General features: G+C 38.4%; 1 protein-coding gene across 9 annotated transcripts; it reads left to right on the top strand.

The window, feature by feature from the left end:
- The first annotated feature begins 1013 nt into the window (after positions 1-1013).
- On the top strand, positions 1014-17872 carry LOC104611722 (subtilisin-like protease SBT2.6). 9 transcript variants are annotated; one of them, XM_010278910.3, is made up of 11 exons: positions 1014-1899; positions 2696-2935; positions 4303-4447; positions 4605-4999; positions 6168-6263; positions 6370-6442; positions 12608-12893; positions 16057-16382; positions 16543-16810; positions 16940-17224; positions 17301-17872. In XM_010278910.3, the coding sequence occupies exons 2-11, from the start codon at positions 2757-2759 to the stop codon at positions 17705-17707; spliced, it is 2460 nt and encodes an 819-aa protein (XP_010277212.1). In that variant the 5' UTR covers positions 1014-1899; positions 2696-2756; the 3' UTR covers positions 17708-17872. The 9 variants fall into 9 exon arrangements, with proteins under 9 accessions (XP_010277212.1, XP_088749246.1, XP_010277213.1 ...); XM_088893120.1 differs by having other exon boundaries at positions 17340-17872; XM_010278911.3 differs by having other exon boundaries at positions 1190-1672.
- Positions 17873-18117: the final 245 nt, after the last annotated feature.

Consider the following 18117-nt stretch of genomic DNA (forward strand, 5'->3'; position numbering starts at 1 on the left):
TGCTTGAACTGAATGATTTATATTTTGTCTTTTAGTGAATAAGTTATTAGGCTTAAGGGCTGAAGCTGAAGCTGAAATTGGGTTGAATAGTGCATACTCAAAACTTTATTATTTAATCATTTTATTCACTAACAAACAAACCGAGTAAGTCATTCAGTTCAGTTATTTCAGTTGTTATCAAGCCTTGCCTCTTGAAACGGTTTGAGCCTGAAATATCAACTTTAAAAAAATGTTAATGGTACCAAACACCAAAATGGGATCTAAAAAGCAAAAGCTCTATACATGAATGGCATCCAACCATACATTGTGAATATCTCTGATCTCGACATTCCTGATGTGTAGTGCCAGATACCGTATGTGCAGAGCTTTTCATTTGCAGGAAATTCAATTCACCAAACACAACTTTAAGTCATTGAGAAACAGGCAAGTGGCGGCAACCCACTTAATGACTTACCCACTAAAAGAGACAAAGCAATAAGTCAGCCAATTCAGTCACTTCAGCCATTATGAGAAGCCCCCAGGCTCAAACCTGAAAAAAATTAAGCAATTTGACAGCTGGTTTTTCAAGAAGGTTCCACACCAGAAGATGGTTGCTGTTGAAGAAGATACTGAAAACAGCCTAGAGGCTGGATCGGTTTATGGCATAGTCCACGCAGCTGAAATCCTTTTCCTCCCTTGTCAATAATCCATGCTATTCACAACTATACACATCTGTACTAGATCATCTCTCATGGTCTCTTGGCTTCCACTTAAATGGAGAATAGCTTGGGCTGTCTTCCAAGCCTCAATAAACTATTAAATTATTTGAAAGGAACCCCCTTCCCCATGTGCCAGAGTAGTACCGATAACATACATCCCCAACCCACCAACACAATCATCTCTCCTTCATTTCAAGCCGTAGAATTAGAATCTTCTTATGTTGACCAATTCATGGGTATTTTTGTAATTTAATTATTAAATATTTGAACCCGAAAATTATATTAAAATGGGCGCTCAGTAAAAAAAACAGCCGTGAATGACTGAGCTCGTGTTTCTGAGTTTCTCTCCCTGTAGGCTGTAGGCTGTAGGCTGTAGGCTGTAGGCTGTAGCCCTTTTTCTTGACCTTAATTGAAGAGAAAACATTAATTAATTAACTATTTTAATATTTTAATTTAATACTATTTTATAAATATTCTCCTTTATTTTCGGTCTCCTTGTCCGGAGCGTCTGAGAGCCCTCACTACTCACTCTGTCTCACTGTCTCTGCAACTGAAGCTCCTTTAATGGCAGAACCGTAAATACCCTCTTTAATGGATCGTTCTCCTCCCCAGAAACCCTAATTTCCGTCTCTTCTTCTGAAAACCCATGTCATTTCTGGTGTTTCGTTTCTGCTTCGACGGTTCAGTCCTTCGATCTCTCCACTGAAATCGTTATTTTATCTTTTTCTGTTTTTTTCCTTTCTAAGTACTTCTGCTTTTTAGTGGCGGAAGAGACGTAATGTAGAAGGTTTAGTGACTACTCTGGTACAGCTTAGTGCTTGTTTCTGCTTTTGTGTGATCCATGCTTTTTCCTTTTTAGAAGTGTAAGCGTGCTTATTCTATAAGCTCTCGTTTTTGTCCTTCCGGTTAAGCTTCTTTCATGGCGTAAATGTGAATGTCAGAGCTCCATTGATTCCTTACGTGGGTGGCCAGTGGTAAAAAACCATAGCTTTTTTTCTTTCCTCGCTTTACTTGGATTTGGGATTTTTTAATGGCGGGAATGTGAAGAGAGGAGATTTGTAAATTGGGATTCCTTTCTTGTGGATTGAGCCGGAAAAAAATCGTAGCTTTGTTCGGATTTTATGCGGGTTCGGTTGCTTTCATGACAGCAAAATGTAAATAGTAGCTTCGGAGATAGGATCACTTGAACTTGATTTCTCTGGTAAAACACCCAGCTTTCTCATAGTATTTAATTGTAAGAAGCTTTGGGTAACAGCCCAGAAAGTGTAGAAACCATAGTTTTCTAATGCTTTTTCTCTAGTTCCAGTTTCTTTGATGGAAACAGAAAGCCCATAACTTGTGGTCTGATACCTTATTTGACTGTAAAAAATTCAAAGGCATGGTTTTTTGTTGGTTCCTCTGACTGGAGCTTCTCTGATGCAAAAAATCTTAGTTTTGGTAATATTTTTTGTTTTCTTTCTTTCAACAGTTCCCTGGTCTAAGAGCTGAACTTCTCGTTAATTGTTTGTGATCTTGCTGAACCATAGTTTGAGCTCTATTTTTTTTTTTTTTTTATTCTGGTGTTTAAATGTTTCTTAAAACTTTTACTGCCCAGACCCCACCTTTTTTTGGTGGGTTTCTGCAATTATTCGTCTGCACGACACTGCTTGTTTCCTTAGAATCTGATCTGGGTGATTGAAGATAAGATCTGCTATCATCTCTCAAGTGTAACCATGTGTTGTGTACTTGTGTATTAATATTATATTATATTCCATCTGTTTTATGTCCTTCTGCAACTAGAGCTCATGTAATGGCAGAAAATAGTTTTTTTTATTCACACTCTGGTGTTCTCTCTTGTTTCTTCTCCTCTTATTGCATTATACTTTTTCTTTCATGCTATTTTTTTGTGGCTTTTGCTACTTTTTTGATCCTGGTGAAGGAAAGTAAGCTTTGCCATTCTGTAGTCCTTCTGCAGTTATCTTAACACTAATTCTGTTTTTCTGTTATCTGTATTACAGTTGCAGACTTGGAAGAAAGTCAAGAAACAGATCTTGAGTTACTGCAATTGCCATTCCATCGATGAAAATGATAGCGATGAAGTCATGTAAAGTTTTAGTGCTTTTTAGCCTTTTTGTTTTTGCGAAGGCAGCAGAGGTTTACATCGTGACACTTGAAGGGGAGCCTGTAGTGAGTTACAGGGGTGGTGTTGAAGGGTATGAAGCCACTGCTTCGTCTGATGAAAAGATTGATACCACTAGGTATTTGCTTATGCTTCCCCTGAGTCTTCCTTTCTCAAAATATCCAGGTTAAAATACCAAAACTGCAGATATTTATCATAGTATCTCTACTCAAATTTAGCATCTTGCTTGTTAAATCTGTAGTTACTCTGTCCCATTCCCTGCTGATTTTTCTTTGCTAAGTACATGGCCTGGTTATCTTTGGTCCCAAGAGTTTTGAAGCCATAATTAGTGTAGAATGGATTTATAATTATATCATAATAAATCGCCCAAATATATTCAAGTAATATCCATTCTATTATGGTTTCAATAAAATAAATAAATATTTTTTGATAGGTATAAATAAATAAATAATTTACTGAATCATTTTCTTTTTCAAAGAATTCATTCATCAGGTCACTTGTATGCAGATACACCCTTATCAACTCATCAGATTGCTTTTCTGCAAATCCCCCTTCTATTTTAATGCTATTGCACTGTTTTTTCCTTGTAAGTAAACCTACCAGTTGCACATCTAGAGTTATGGTCTAGGACATAAATGTTGTTTTATGCATGTCTGAAATACGAGTTGTATGTTTTTTAGAACTTGAATATCACTTAGACTTCAAGTTGTCTGAAATACGAGTTGTATCATTCAATTGGTAAGAGTATGGCAATATATCCCTCAGTACTAGCAACACCCAAACAGTGATATCACTTAGACTTCTTTCCTACTTGAACTGCAGTGTTTCTGCCATGTAGAGAAATTATATGCTAATTCATGTTCTCTGTCAGATAAGGGGCTCCTTTGGATTGGTCATGTGTCCACCACTTTCTCTCTGGCATCAATATACCCATTATATAGTGATATGAACAGCCCAATCTTCATTTTCTTCCTTGAGTCCATGATGTTCCCAGGAGAAAACAAGGCTTTAAATTTGGTGAGGGCTTTGGGCTAAGACCTTAATAACACGTGAGCAGTAGGCACGTCCATGCCCTAATGGAAGCTTGTAAGCTGTTTAGGCTTCTTCTCCAAATTTCACTACAAAATAGCACTATCCATATATGTGTATTTGTACATGTATGCATTCGTGCATGGACCCTCTATAAATATGTATGTGTACATATTAGGAAATATGTTTTTATTTCTAACATTGACCTTATTTATCATTTTCTATGACCTAGTTATTCTGAATTTAATCTCTTAACTCTTATTCTTCCTTTATGCATATTTCATAGAATTGCATCAATTTATGAAGGTTATTTCTATTTCTGAAATGCATCGATTGATAATCAATTTAAGATGCAGATATAGTATTTGACCAACTTATGAAACTAAGCTTGAATAACCCAAAATAGTGTAGTATTTTTCTCGTCTGTCCTTTCTTCTAATTGGACCTTTTGTGTAGTGAATTGGTTATATCCTACTCCCATCACCTTGAAAAGAGACAAGATATGCTTCTTGGGTTGCTTTTTGAACGTGGGACATACAAGAAGCTTTACAGTTATCGGCATCTTATCAATGGGTTTGCTGTTCACATTTCCCCTGAACAGGTGTATAGTTAGACTTTTTTATTTCTTTCCTAATCTATGCATTTTATTTTTTGTTCATCAATACATATATTGTTTTTAAATGAAATAAAATCCAATAAAAAATGTTTCTTGTTTTTTCTATATCTTCACCCTCATTCAATTTCAATTTGTTGGGCAGGCGGAAATCCTTAGACGGACCCCTGGTGTGAAATCTGTGGAGAGAGATTGGAAGGTCAAAAGGCTGACAACACACACCCCACAATTTTTGGGGCTTCCAACGGGAGTATGGCCGACAGGTGGTGGCTTTGACAAGGCAGGAGAAGATATTGTGATAGGCTTTGTGGACTCAGGGATATATCCACATCACCCAAGCTTTGCAACTCATAACACAGAGCCATTTGGCCCTGTTCCTAAATATAGAGGGAAGTGTGAAGTTGATCCAGACACTAAGAGGAGCCTCTGTAATGGGAAGATTGTGGGAGCCCAACATTTTGCTGCAGCTGCGACTGCGGCTGGAGCATTTAACCCAGCAATTGATTTTGCTTCACCTTTGGATGGTGATGGGCATGGAAGGTTGGTATCCTTATGTTTGCATGAAAAGGAAAGTTTGCTAGGGCGTTTCTTTTTTCAAAAGATTTACTTTATTTTATTTCTTTATTTTTGAATCTGGTGCATGAGACTCTAACATGATAGTTTATGCAAAGTAAACTAGTTGATATGGTTTTGCCTGCTCACTTCTGAAATCTATATCCTTGCCTTGGATGTACATGCATACCATTCAAATTGTTTAAAATCCCTCATTCAATAGGTTCATCCAGATAATCACTTGGTCTGAGAGAGGTATCCTGGTAGGATGATCCTGGTCAAGAAGACTAGTCTAGATATAATTTTTTTTTCATCCCATCAAGCAAGCTCTCAACCCAGATGGAATCTTTGGTGAGAGTGATAGAGCCACTGACAAATAGGCTCTGTGTATATTGGATGTGTGTAACATTCAAAGGAAGAGGCAGGCAGGAGACATTACCTAACACTTTCCTGTGTGAGTGTTAACATATTGTTATGAATTATGACAAGCCTTGAAATTGGATATTGTTGAGAGTAGCATTGGACCAAGTTTTTGTCAGGATCTTACAGCTCTAGAGACAAGAAGAGTTTTACGATTCTCCAGGCCTTTGAACCTTATCCAAGTTGGGGTTAGTGGCCTGACTCTTTGTTGCAGCCATGCAGGCCCTAGATTATCATTTTGTTACAAGTTCTGCCCCCAGAGATTAGTGTTACTGTTCACAGCCAACCCAGATATGTTAATCATTGCCTCCTTGGAGGTGCTACCCTTCCTATATTATTTCTCATATCCTGGAAACTGTGGAAAAAAGTCCTTTGTTTCTGTTGTTAAACTTGTGCCTCTATCAGTCAATTAAGGTTGCTGATGATTTGTAGTAATTTGGTAGGATTGATAGGCCTAAATCAATTATAGTGTGTTTTTTTATCCTGCAATGTGGACTTTCAACTAATTTCTGAATATCCATTTCAGTCACTATTGCCATCTTTTTCTTAAGACTATACCATGAAAGGTTTTTTTTTTTCTTTGTTTTTGTGTTCAAAGAAAATAATTCCAGACAGTGGAAAAACTAGTAAATCCATTTTAAATTTTCATCTCCTATGATCAAATCAATTTTTTACTTTTGTTGTTGTCTTTTGTTCTATTTTAATTTATTTTGTTGTTTCACAAAAAAATTAACAGTCACACAGCAGCAATTGCAGCTGGAAATAATGGAATTCCAGTGCGTATGCATGGACATGAATTTGGGAGAGCAAGTGGGATGGCTCCACGTGCCAGGTGAAGGGCTATAACTATCTTTAACACAAAACAGTATTAATTTCATGGCAATTATTCTCCTCATCATCATGTATTTTTCAAATGGTTACCATGTCTTTATGTTCAGGATTGCTGTATACAAGGCACTGTATAGGCTTTTTGGAGGGTTTGTTGCAGATGTAGTGGCTGCTATTGAGCAGGTATGCTATTATTCAATTGCTGAAAGATTAAATGATTGACATTTACTAGATCATAGATTTATTGCAAGGTAGAAGACTGATATTTACTAGTTTATAGATTTAGATGAAAGGTAAATTTGTAGTATCATATATTTTCTTTGAACACCCAAGTTTTTGAATGGAACATATTTCAGCTATGCCCAGTGAAGTATTTCCTCATCTATCACATGGTTACTTCAACCTGCTTGTCCAAATATTGGTCAATTAATTAAATGGGCTATGGTCCACTACTGTTGACCGTGTGGTCTTCTACATTTGTTCTTTTCCAAATTTGAAATCTCTACCTCATAGTTTAGATTTAAGTTCATTTATCTTAATTGTGATGCAACTAATAATTTTCTAGAGTTGGATGGTTGAATTGGTCATACTGCATTCACATTTTATTAGATGCATCTATACTATTGCTGAGTTCTATTTCAGTGGTTTTTTTGATAGATAATAAGATTCATTGCATTACCAGAAACAGAAAAGTACATAATGTCCAACACTCTAAGCAGTGAAAATTCCAACCTCTAAGCCTTCTCTTTCTGGAACAGTGATGCAAGTAATGGTCCTATCAACTTGCCACGTCTGCTCAATACTTTCTCATCTTTTGTTGTTTAATTACTCGTTCAATGGTCAGAGAAATCAGCACCCTATTTTTCTTTGTTGGGTAGGAAGATTGACCAATGTGTGGCTCTTGCCCTAGCTTGGTGGTAATTGTAGAGAAGCTGTGGGGCCACTCTGTCTGTAGGGTAGAATATACCTAGTCTATCTGTTATGTTATTCTGTTATTCTAGTTCTGTTATTTACTCTTCAGTTTTTTATATTGTTAAGTGTTATGATGTAAACACCAAGGGCAGATATGTCCTTTCATGTAACTAGCATAACATATAAATATTAAATTGAAGCGGCGGCGGCAGATCATTCAGAATCTGTCCTTTCTTTCAAACCTGTGTTCTACTGCTCTCTCACTAATCTTTCTCCTCTTTCTTCTTCACTTTCTCTTCTGTTCGAACCTGAAATTCCTTAATGCCCAAGACTGATAGCAGTCTTGATCATCTTCATGGTATCAGAGCCAAGTTAGGGTTTCTTATGTGAGTCTAATACCAGCCGACCACATGAGAATCTCCTAGGACTAGAAGCTGAAAAGGTGGAGTTCGCAGACTGATTCTTGGAGATTGCCAGAAGTGCTAGCAGCTGTTGGAAGTTTTGTCATGGTTGTAGAGTATTGGTGGTCAGGAAGGATCAGAGAAGACTAGGGTTCAGGTAACCCTAGAAGGCAGCGAACAATTCTTTTCTTGTAAGTCATCTACTTTTCTAAGAAAAGATAAGTTGGACCTATCTGGAGAGGAAGGCTGAACCGTTCTAGGTTTTCATCTCTTCGATTCACTAGGGTTTTACAGCAAACCCTACTGTTCTACTGTGATTAAAACCCTACTGTTTTTACACTTCGACTCAGGGTTTTACAGCAAACCCTACTGTTTTACACCGAACTGTCTCAGCCTTGTTTCTTTCTGCACTAGAGTTTGAAAGTGATCTTGCGGCAAGCCCTAGTGCTGGACTGAATCTTGTGATCTATCTAGAGCTGTCCTCAAGTTTATTGTTAGCATTGATCAGATTCTTGGGTTTCATATTAACCCTACTGCAAGTCTATCTATACAGTACTGATTAGATTGTGCAACTGAATTGATCACTTTAAGGACTGATTAAAACTCTAATTCTGCAAAGGCAAATCAGACCTCCTTCTAAGCTGTTGTTCAGAGTTTTTTGGGGTTTTCGAACTCTCTTAAAGGGGTTAGAGCTCTACGGACAGCCACTGTTGTGTTTGTTAGTTGATTTCAGATCAGAGTTATCCCAGTTTTGTGCACATACACTGTGAATACAGATCAGGCCTATACTGTTTTTTATTGTGTTGGTATTCCAAGTGTTGTTTTAAGACTTGACCGAGATGGAGTTTAAAAATCTGGCAAAAGGCAGCTTTGGGAGCATTAGTTATGGCAGTGTTTTTGAGATGGGTGGTCAGATTACAACCGTAAATTCAGGTACTCTAGCTTCAGCCTACCATGCCTCGGCTCCAGGTACTACTGAACCTTGTTGGGTGATAGATTTAGGTGCATCCGACCACATGACCAGTTTGCCTTCACTGTTTACCTCTTACCATTTGTCATCTAGTAGGGATAAAGTATCTATTGCTGATGGCTCCCTGGTTCCTATTTATGGGAAGGGGGACATTAAGTTATCAGATACGATTTCCTTGTCTTCTGTCTTACATGTTCCTAAGTTTGATACTAACCTCCTTTCAGTCAGTAGTATTACCAAACACATGAACTGCTCAGTAACTTTCTTTCCTAACCGGTGTGTTTTTTGCAGGACCTGGAGATGAAGAAGGTGATTGGGACTGGTCGTGAGACGAATGGGATCTATCTGCTCGGGGAGAGTTCTCGTCGGGAAGAGTCAGTGGGTAAGAGGTCACTTGTTTCCCAAAGTGTGAGTTCGGTTATGCCACGATTGGGTCATTTGTCTTTTTGGTCCTTAAAGAGTCTGTTTCCTACTTTGTTTGAGTCTGTTGAGTTGTCCCAGTTGCAATGTGAAAGCTGTGAGTTTGTTAAACATTGTAGAAGCTCTTATTCATTGAGTAATAAAAGGAGTAATCGTCCTTTTGATCTTGTGCATATGGATGTTTGGGGGCCATATCACATTCCTTCTATGGGTGGGTACAGATATTTTTTGTTATTTGTTGATGACCATACCCGGTTTTCTTGGGTTTATCTTATGCGTTCACGAGATGAGGTTCCCGCCCTGACCCAAAACTTTCACCAAATGATCCTAACCCAGTTTGATGTCAAGATTAAAGTTCTTAGATCTGATAATGCAAAGGAATACTTTGCTAAGTCATTGACATCTTACCTTCTTACTCGTGGGGTTATCCATCAGAGCTCTTGCCCTCATACACCTTAGCAGAATGGGGTTGCAAAAAGGAAGAATAGGCACATCTTGGAGGTGGCTAGAAGTCTTATGTTTACCTCTAATGTCCCTATTCGCTTCTGGGGTGATGCTATCCTCACGACGGTATATCTTATTAATCGGATTCCTTCCCGGGTTCTTGATTTGCGATCTCCTTTTCCCTTCTATACCCACATGAGGAGTTGTTTTCTATTCCCCTTAAAACATTCGGTTGTACCTGTTAGGCGGTGCAGGCAGGTTGATCTCGATCATCAGCAGTCCAGGCTAGCTCCAATCTCATCATCTACGGCCCCAGGTCCAGACATTACAGTCCCAGGACCCACTGAGACTTCTTCTATTGTTGCCATTTCACCTCCTACAGATGACCTTGATCTTCCGATTGCAGTTCGTAATGGGAAACGACATTGTACCACATCTACAGCCCACTGTATTTCCCATTTCTTATCCTATGATTGCCTATCTCCTACCTACAGGTCCTACCTTAGTTCCATTTCCAATGTCCCTATTCCAAGAACAGTATAGGAGGCCCTATCAGTCCCGGAGTTAAGAGGTGCAATGCAAGTTGAAATGGATGCCCTGTTGAAAAATAATACCTGGGAGCTAGTTGACTTGCCCAAAGGAAAGAAACCAGTTGGATGCAGATGGGTATTTACTGTGAAGCACAATGTGGATGGATCCATTGAGAGGTATAAAGCTCGACTAGTTGCAAAAGGGTTCACTCAGACTTATGGTATAGATTACTTGGAGACATTTGCCCCGGTAGCCAAGATGACCACCATTCGAGTTCTATTATCTCTTGCAGCAAGCCACACTTGGCCTTTGTACCAAATGGATGTTAAAAATGCCTTCCTGAATGGGGACTTGCAAGAAGAGGTTTACATGCAGTTGCCTCCTGGATACTATGATACAGAGACAGGTAAGAAGGTCTGTCGGCTCAATAAGGCATTGTATGGTTTGAAGCAGTCACCTAGAGCTTGGTTCGACAGATTCAGACTGGCTCTTGGAAAGTTTGGTTATGTACAGGCCCAGTCAGATCATACACTGTTCATCAAGAAGGTGGAGTCTTCACTGATACTGCTCGCAGTATATGTTGATGATATTGTGGTGATAGGAAATGACAACCATGAGATTGAGTCCCTTAAACAGCTCCTCCATCAAGAGTTTGAGGTGAAAAATCTGGGTACACTACGGTATTTTTTGGGCATTGAGGTTGTTAGATCTAAACAGGGGATCTTTGTCTCAGAGGAAATATGTTTTAGATCTGTTGGCTGAAACTGGAAAGCTGGGTGTCAACCTGCAGATACACCCATTGAACAGAACCACAGGATTAGTGCAGAGAGTGGGGAGCTGCTTGAAGACAAAATTATGTTCCAGCGGTTGGTAGGAAAGCTCCTATATCTCTGCCTCACTCGGCAGGATATTACTTATGTTGTTTGTGTTGTCAGCCAGTACATGCATTCTCCTAGAACCACACATCTTCTTGCGGCAGAAAGAATTCTAACCTACTTGAAGAGATGCCCGGGTAGGGGTATACTGTTCAAGAACAATAACCACATGAAGGTGGAGGTCTATACAGATGCCAATTGGGCTGGGAGTGTTGATGACAGACGGTCTACCTCAGGATATTGTGCCCTTGTGGGAGGAAACATTGTCTCCTGGAGAAGTAAAAAACAAAGTGTTGTCTCCCGGTCTAGTGCTGAAGCAGAATACAGGTCCATGGCCAACGGAGTGGCTGAAATCCTATGGCTAAGATCTCTACTTGAGGAGTTGGGTATTGAGTATGAGAAGCCTCTGATGCTGTATTGTGATAATCAAGCAGCCATTAATATAGCACATAATCCAGTGCAGCATGACAGAACCAAGCACATTGAAGTTGACCGACATTTTGTACGAGAGAGGGTCTCATCTCAAGAAATATGCCTCCCTTACATCACATCCAGTATGCAACTAGCAGATATCCTTACTAAAGCTGTATCAAGAAAGAAGCTAGAAGTGGATCTATCCAAGTTGGGAATGATAAACATTTACTCCCAACTTGAGGGGGAGTGTAGAGAAACTGATGTGGCCCCCACAGCTGTGGGGCCACTCTGTCCGTAGGGTAGAATATACCTAGTCTATCTGTTCTGTTATTCTGTTATTCTAGTTCTGTTATTTACTCTTCAGTTTTTTATATTGTTAAGTGTTATGATGTAAACACCAATGGCAGATATGTCCTTTCATGTAACTAGCATAACATATAAATATTAAATTGAAGCGGCGGCGGCAGATTATTCAGAATCTGTCATTTCTTTCAAACCTGTGTTCTACTGCTCTCTCACTAATCTTTCTCCTCTTTCTTCTTCACTTTCTCTTCTGTTCAAACCTGAAATTCCTTAGTGCCCAAGACTGATAGCAGTCTTGATCATCTTCAGTAACTAATAAACATTTGTCTTGAAAACTTTAACAAACTACATAGTTGTCTTTCTGGAGGGGATAAAGCAACTGGATGTTTTCATCCCTCTTTAGAATATTATTGATGATAAATAACTTTCTTTTTATCTTGAAAACTTCAATCAACTACATGCTTGACTTTCTGGAGGGATGCGTCAACTTGATTTTTCAAGACCTTAAAATCTGATTGTTCATAATTTGGTGGATATCTTGTATTTTAATAATCTTCTAGAAGGAAAGAAAATGTCACATTTTTTCATCTTCCCATTTCTCTTGACCATGTGCCGAGTACCGTTATATCAATGCAAATGGAGATATGGACCCATTGATTTTCCTTGAATTCTTTTGCTGGGTTTAAACCCAAAGGAAATCAATATTCAACTGAACAGTTAGCTGATTGCATGCTTGGAGAGAAAAATAATTCCATTTCCAGTGTAAATCTAAAAAAAAAAAGATAATTCTAATTCCAGTCATGTGCCTAGTACCATTATATCAATGCAAATGGAGATATGGACCCATTGATTTTCCTTGAATTCTTTTGCTGGGTTTAAACCCAAAGGAAATCAATATTCAACTGAACAGTTGGCTGATTGCATGCTTGGAGAGAAAAATAATTCCAATTCCAGTGTAAATCTAAAAAAAAAAGATAATTCTAATTCCAGTACACTTAATGAATATCAGTCATCGTGAGTAAATATTTATGCTGGTCTATATATGATTTTAACACAAAACAACTGCTTTTCTAAACAGGCTGTTCAGGATGGTGTGGACATTCTCAATCTCTCAGTGGGGCCAAACAGTCCTCCAGCAACAACCAGGACTACATTTTTAAACCCTTTTGATGCCACACTTCTTTCAGCTGTGAAAGCAGGAGTTTTTGTTGTTCAGGCAGCTGGAAATGGAGGCCCCTTTCCCAAGTCCTTGTTGTCTTACAGTCCATGGATAACATCGGTAGCTGCTGCAATTGATGATCGCAGATACAAAAATCATTTGACACTTGGAAATGGAAAAATCTTACCAGGAATTGGTTTGGCACGTAAGTTTTGTATGCTTCTTGTTGTTATCTTGTATAGATTCATCATGATGTGGTAACTGGTAATAGTCAGGGGAATATAACCATACTGGTAGGAAAATTCTTAGAAATGAAAATCAAAATTTTGATTTAAACAATCCCTGGAAACATAACAGACCAAGGTTGAACATAGTTATCTGTATTTAGCAAAATGTCAAAACTGAGATTTTTCCTTTTTTTTTTTGTATATGAGACTTTTTCTTGTGCAGTCAAATTATCAATGGGTAGCTAACTGATTCATCATCTCCTAGTGTTGTTGATTTAATAACTGGTAATTCTGCCAAAATTATTTTTAAACTATCTCATGTGAGACTACCAGAAGGCTATGATACCTGAATACCTGTACATGCTTAGGCTGCATTTGGCATTCTTATTTTAAGGACTTATCTCCTTTTTGCAGTTAAAAAGTCAGGGTTCATCAAGGCACTTTAATTGCAAAAAGGGGATAAGCCCTTAAAATAAGGAATGCCAAATGCAGCATTAGTGAACAATTGCTGGACATGATAAATACCTGATTCAATACCAGATACTGCATGGTCACTTCCTAGAGTATGTTTATATCATTTAGACTTTTATTGGTGCTTCTTAACAAACCATACCATAATAAACCTGGGATATCTATACCTGTATCATTGTCTGGGATCTTAGGAAATAGAGTCCTATCACTACTTTTTCTTTTTGATAAATAGTCATATCACTGCTTCACATATCCACATATCCATTTTTGTGAGCTATCCAGTTTGCTCTGTCTTAAACGGTCGACAATTAGAAGTTTAGAACTGATAAAGTGGTATTTATTATTATATGTACATGTTTCTAATGCCATATATTTTGCCAAAATGACTGAGCAACTGAACCAAAATGGACCTATCTGGTTTAGTTCATAAAAGAATCTGTTTTTTTTTTTATAGATGTTCATAAAATAATCTGTTTGTTCTTCTAATCTCCTCACTATTGAATTAGAGTTTGCTTTGGTACCAAAATTGATATTAGATGACTATTTTTTGTGTCCTAACTGATTCTGGATGAACACCAGTTACCAAACGTTGATAATGAAGGTAAAAAAGAAGAAGGAAAAAAAGATTATAACAAGGAGCAATATGAAATTTAGAGAAGTTTGTGGGAAATTGGGAGTTTTTCTGTGGATCCCACAAGTTCTAGCATCCCATAGGGAACTTAATGAGAGGTGAAGTGGTCGTAGTGCTAAATTCCAATCTTCTAGAAATTTATTAGTTTTAATAAAACATACTATTTGTAGTAATATCCAAACTCACAATTTTTAGTAATTTCTGGTTTCTTTGGAATCATTAAGTTAGGGTTCTTATTTGCTTTAAAGAGTTTGTGCATGATTAGAAGTTTCTACCCATTATTTATTCCTTTTCTTGGTCATTAAGTATTTGAGTTTGTTAGTGTAAGAGGCCTGTCCTACCCCAAAGCTTTATATTTGTAAAGCTTCACTTAAGAGATAGGTTGAGTTTGAAATAAAATCGGTTTATTTTGGTCTTTGGTACCTACCTCCCTCCCCTCCCCCCCCCCCCCCTTCTCATCTATTCTCAACTTCATACCTTTGGTTCTGGATCCATAAGACTACTCTCATATTTTATACATTATAAAGTGGACATTACCAATAAAAAGAATCTATTGGACTACCCCTATCTGTCCACATCAGTAGAGCAGGTTAGTGGAATTTTATTCTCTAGTATCCAGGGTTTAGCAATTCAAAGTTTAATGGTAGCTCCACAGGCTATAGTATTTCTAAGGGTTATTTGTTAAGGGGAAGTCAGGGTCGAACAATTAAGATTGCTGGCACATGGTTGGCACTTGGGCTCTGTTTGATAACAGCTGAAATGGTTGAACTGAAAGACTTATTGCTTAATCTTTTAGTGAATAAATTATTAAGGAGTTATCTATCAAAAATAAATAAATAAATAAATTATTAAGGAGGTGAGCTCCTTAATGGTTGAAGCTGAAATTGGGTTGATTATATTATTCCATCAACTACTTTATTATTTTGTCTGCTAAAAGACAAAGCAACAAGTCATTCAATTCAGCCACTTCAACTTTTATCAAAAGCCCCTTGGAATAATTAAGAAAGTATGACTTGGCATTATGGATTGAATACAGAATAAGCTTTGCAAATTGGCATATGGACCCTCCAGGGATCCCGGTGCAAATTTTACAGATTCACATGCCAGAAGTTACTCTAGACTTAAAACTATGATTGATATCTGCAAAATCAATGTAGAGATTCTGAAAATAAAAGTCATACAACCAAAAATTAGTTCCTTGGGCATTTAACACGGGAAAATATGGCACCAAAAGAAGGGGTTTTCTCTATTGTTTGGACAGCACTTTATCAGCGTGCATACCAACTTAAGAACATTTGAAGTAGATCTGAGTCTTGCAGCCTCATGATTATTATCCATGGATGACAGCCATATAGGATGCAGCAGATAGTGGAGCATGACCCTCCATTAGATGTATCCAAGAAGGATATATCTGGAAATGAAGTAATGTCCCTCCCTATTTAGTACACTCTCCCCTCTTTTACCATCCAAAGAATGTTTGGACTGGTGGTGTGCATTTTGATAGGACTAGTTGATTTAAGAGTTAAGTATGGAACCTACAACACAGTGCTTGTTCCATGTGTGCAATTCATCCATTGCTGATCATGTTTAGAACAACCCAGACTGAACCAGCTAGTTGAATCAGGTTGTAGCAGAACCAGGACCCTTTCCAGTTCATATCAACTGCATGTCAGAGGCATAATGAAACATGGTTAAATTGAACCATGAACTTTTTATCCAAATTTAACTGGTTTCCAGTTACTTTTGATCCATATCAACTGCATCTGTGGTGTTATGTTGATGCGATGGTCAAATTGGCCAAACCATGATTTAACCAGTCACCCCAGGTACTACAGGCCTTTCTGGGTTGATGCTCAGTAAGCTTTAAAACATTTGTTTTGAGATGTGGAAGTCACAAAAGTATAAATTTGGTTCTCTATTATCGGAACCATCCAACGTGAGCATCTGCTCTTATTTTGGCAGTAATGTCGACTCTGCTTACTATCCCACAGATGCATCTGCTCTTCTGTGCTGATATATGTTCTTGTGGCTAATTGCAGCTGCTACAAGTTGGAACAAGACATTCACCCTTGTTGCAGCCAATGATGTAATGTTGGATGCTTCTGTTACAAAGTACAGCCCTTCGGACTGCCAGAGGCCTGAAGTATTGAACAAGAATTTAGTGGAGGGTAACATTCTTCTATGTGGATATTCGTTCAATTTTGTTGTAGGTAGTGCATCAGTAAAAAAAGTCTCAGAAACAGCTAAGAGCCTTGGAGCAGTTGGCTTTGTTCTTGCTGTTGAAAATGTTTCTCCTGGTACCAAATTTGATCCTGTTCCAGTTGGTATTCCTGGGATTGTCATCACGGATGTCAGCAAGTCGATGGTAATATCCTATGCTTAAGCTTCAATGTTGATTACTGCCAAAATATATTCAAAACTTCATGTTGTGCAAGATAGTATAGATGAAAGAAGGCATTGTGCCTTTTTATCATGAAAAGCTTCATATAGCACCTATTTATTGGGCTTCGTTATCTCGATTGCAGGAACTCATAGACTATTATAACATTTCTACTTCAAGAGATTGGACTGGACGAGTGAGGAGTTTTAAGGCAACAGGTAGTATTGGGGATGGTCTTATGCCTATACTCCACAAATCTGCACCCCAAGTAGCATTGTTCTCTGCTCGAGGACCCAACATAAAAGATTACAGCTTCCAAGATGCAGATCTTCTCAAACCAGATATTCTAGCTCCTGGTGATCTTATTTGGGCAGCCTGGGCCCCAAATGGAACAGATGATTCTAATTATATTGGTAAGAAACTAATGATTTTCAAACAATTCCATGTCTCTGTTTCCTTATCTCCTGCTCTGAATGTTCACCAAGATATATTGTGGTACAATAAATTGGAAGAAGTTGAGAGGAATTCTTGCTTTGAAACAGGAGAGGGATTTGCTTTGATATCTGGAACTAGCATGGCAGCACCACATATAGCCGGTATAGCGGCGCTTGTGAAGCAGAAACATCCACATTGGAGTCCAGCTGCCATAAAATCTGCCTTAATGACAACCTCAACAACATTGGATCGAGCAGATAGGCCTCTTCTGGCCCAGCAATACTCTGGATCATCTGAAACTATTACACTGGTGAGTGCTACCCCATTTGATTATGGGAGTGGCCATGTGAATCCCAGAGCGGCTCTGGATCCTGGACTCATCTTTGATGCAGGTACTTTCTGACCTAGGAAGCATCACAAAAATCACCACAAATTGCTTTCTAACTAGGTTAATCCTCACTTGTGTAGGTCATGAGGACTATGTTATGTTCTTGTGTGCAATACCAGGCATTGATCCTCATGAAATAAAAAATTTCACTAGCTCATCATGCAACTCGACTGTTGGCCGTGCATATGATCTCAACACCCCATCAATCACTGTCGCCCATCTGGTGGGAACTCAGACCGTTACGCGCACAGTTACAAATGTTGCAGAAGAAGAAACCTATGTTCTAGCACCAAGAATGTCCCCAGATATTGCAATTGAAGTCGACCCCCCAGCAATGACTTTGCTGCCTGGAGGGTCACGGAAGTTCACTGTGACTCTCACTGTGAGATCTGTGACAGGAACCTACAGCTTTGGAGAAGTTCTAATGAAAGGTAGCAGAGGTCACAAGGTAAGGATCCCAGTGGTGGCTATGGGTTACCAGCATTGATTGTGTTGGTTATCTATGTACTACGAGAGGATTTTGATATTCTTTGTGTAGTAAAAAATGAAATAAGATTTTGTTATGTATTTATATAGATATATCTGAGGAAAAGATGTAAAGTTACTCGTGCGAGGAGGAAATTCTAGTTTCCACTTAATTTAGTTTTTTTCATCTTTTGGTTTTGATGATAATTGCAACCAACATCCCTTATAAGAAAAAGAGTGGAAGTCTTGGGTGAACCTTGGAGACTCGGTCCCAGTCTTCCAGAGGATGCTTGTTACTTTGTTTTGAATTTTGATGGGTAGAGAATGATTGTTATTTGATAAAATTGAGCTCCATGCGCCCCACTGATCAAACATTAGAGTTTTCTGTTCAATCTGCGGCTAGGTTGATCAATCTTCGCAATGGTTCTTGCT

Source organism: Nelumbo nucifera, chromosome 8 (assembly GCF_055504915.1).
Source record: "Nelumbo nucifera cultivar China Antique chromosome 8, China Antique-T2T, whole genome shotgun sequence".
In the NCBI taxonomy this organism is placed as follows: Eukaryota; Viridiplantae; Streptophyta; class Magnoliopsida; order Proteales; family Nelumbonaceae; genus Nelumbo; species Nelumbo nucifera.

What these genes read in the sequence shown, in the direction of transcription:
- LOC104611722 (XM_010278910.3), top strand. Translation starts at nt 2,757, where the DNA reads ATGAAAATGATAGCGATGAAGTCATGTAAAGTTTTAGTGCTTTTTAGC. An exon ending in TTCACATTTCCCCTGAACAG is followed by an intron (nt 4,448 to 4,604) that starts GTGTATAGTTAG and finishes TTTGTTGGGCAG; the next exon opens with GCGGAAATCCTTAGACGGAC. An exon ending in CGGATGTCAGCAAGTCGATG is followed by an intron (nt 16,383 to 16,542) that starts GTAATATCCTAT and finishes TCTCGATTGCAG; the next exon opens with GAACTCATAGACTATTATAA.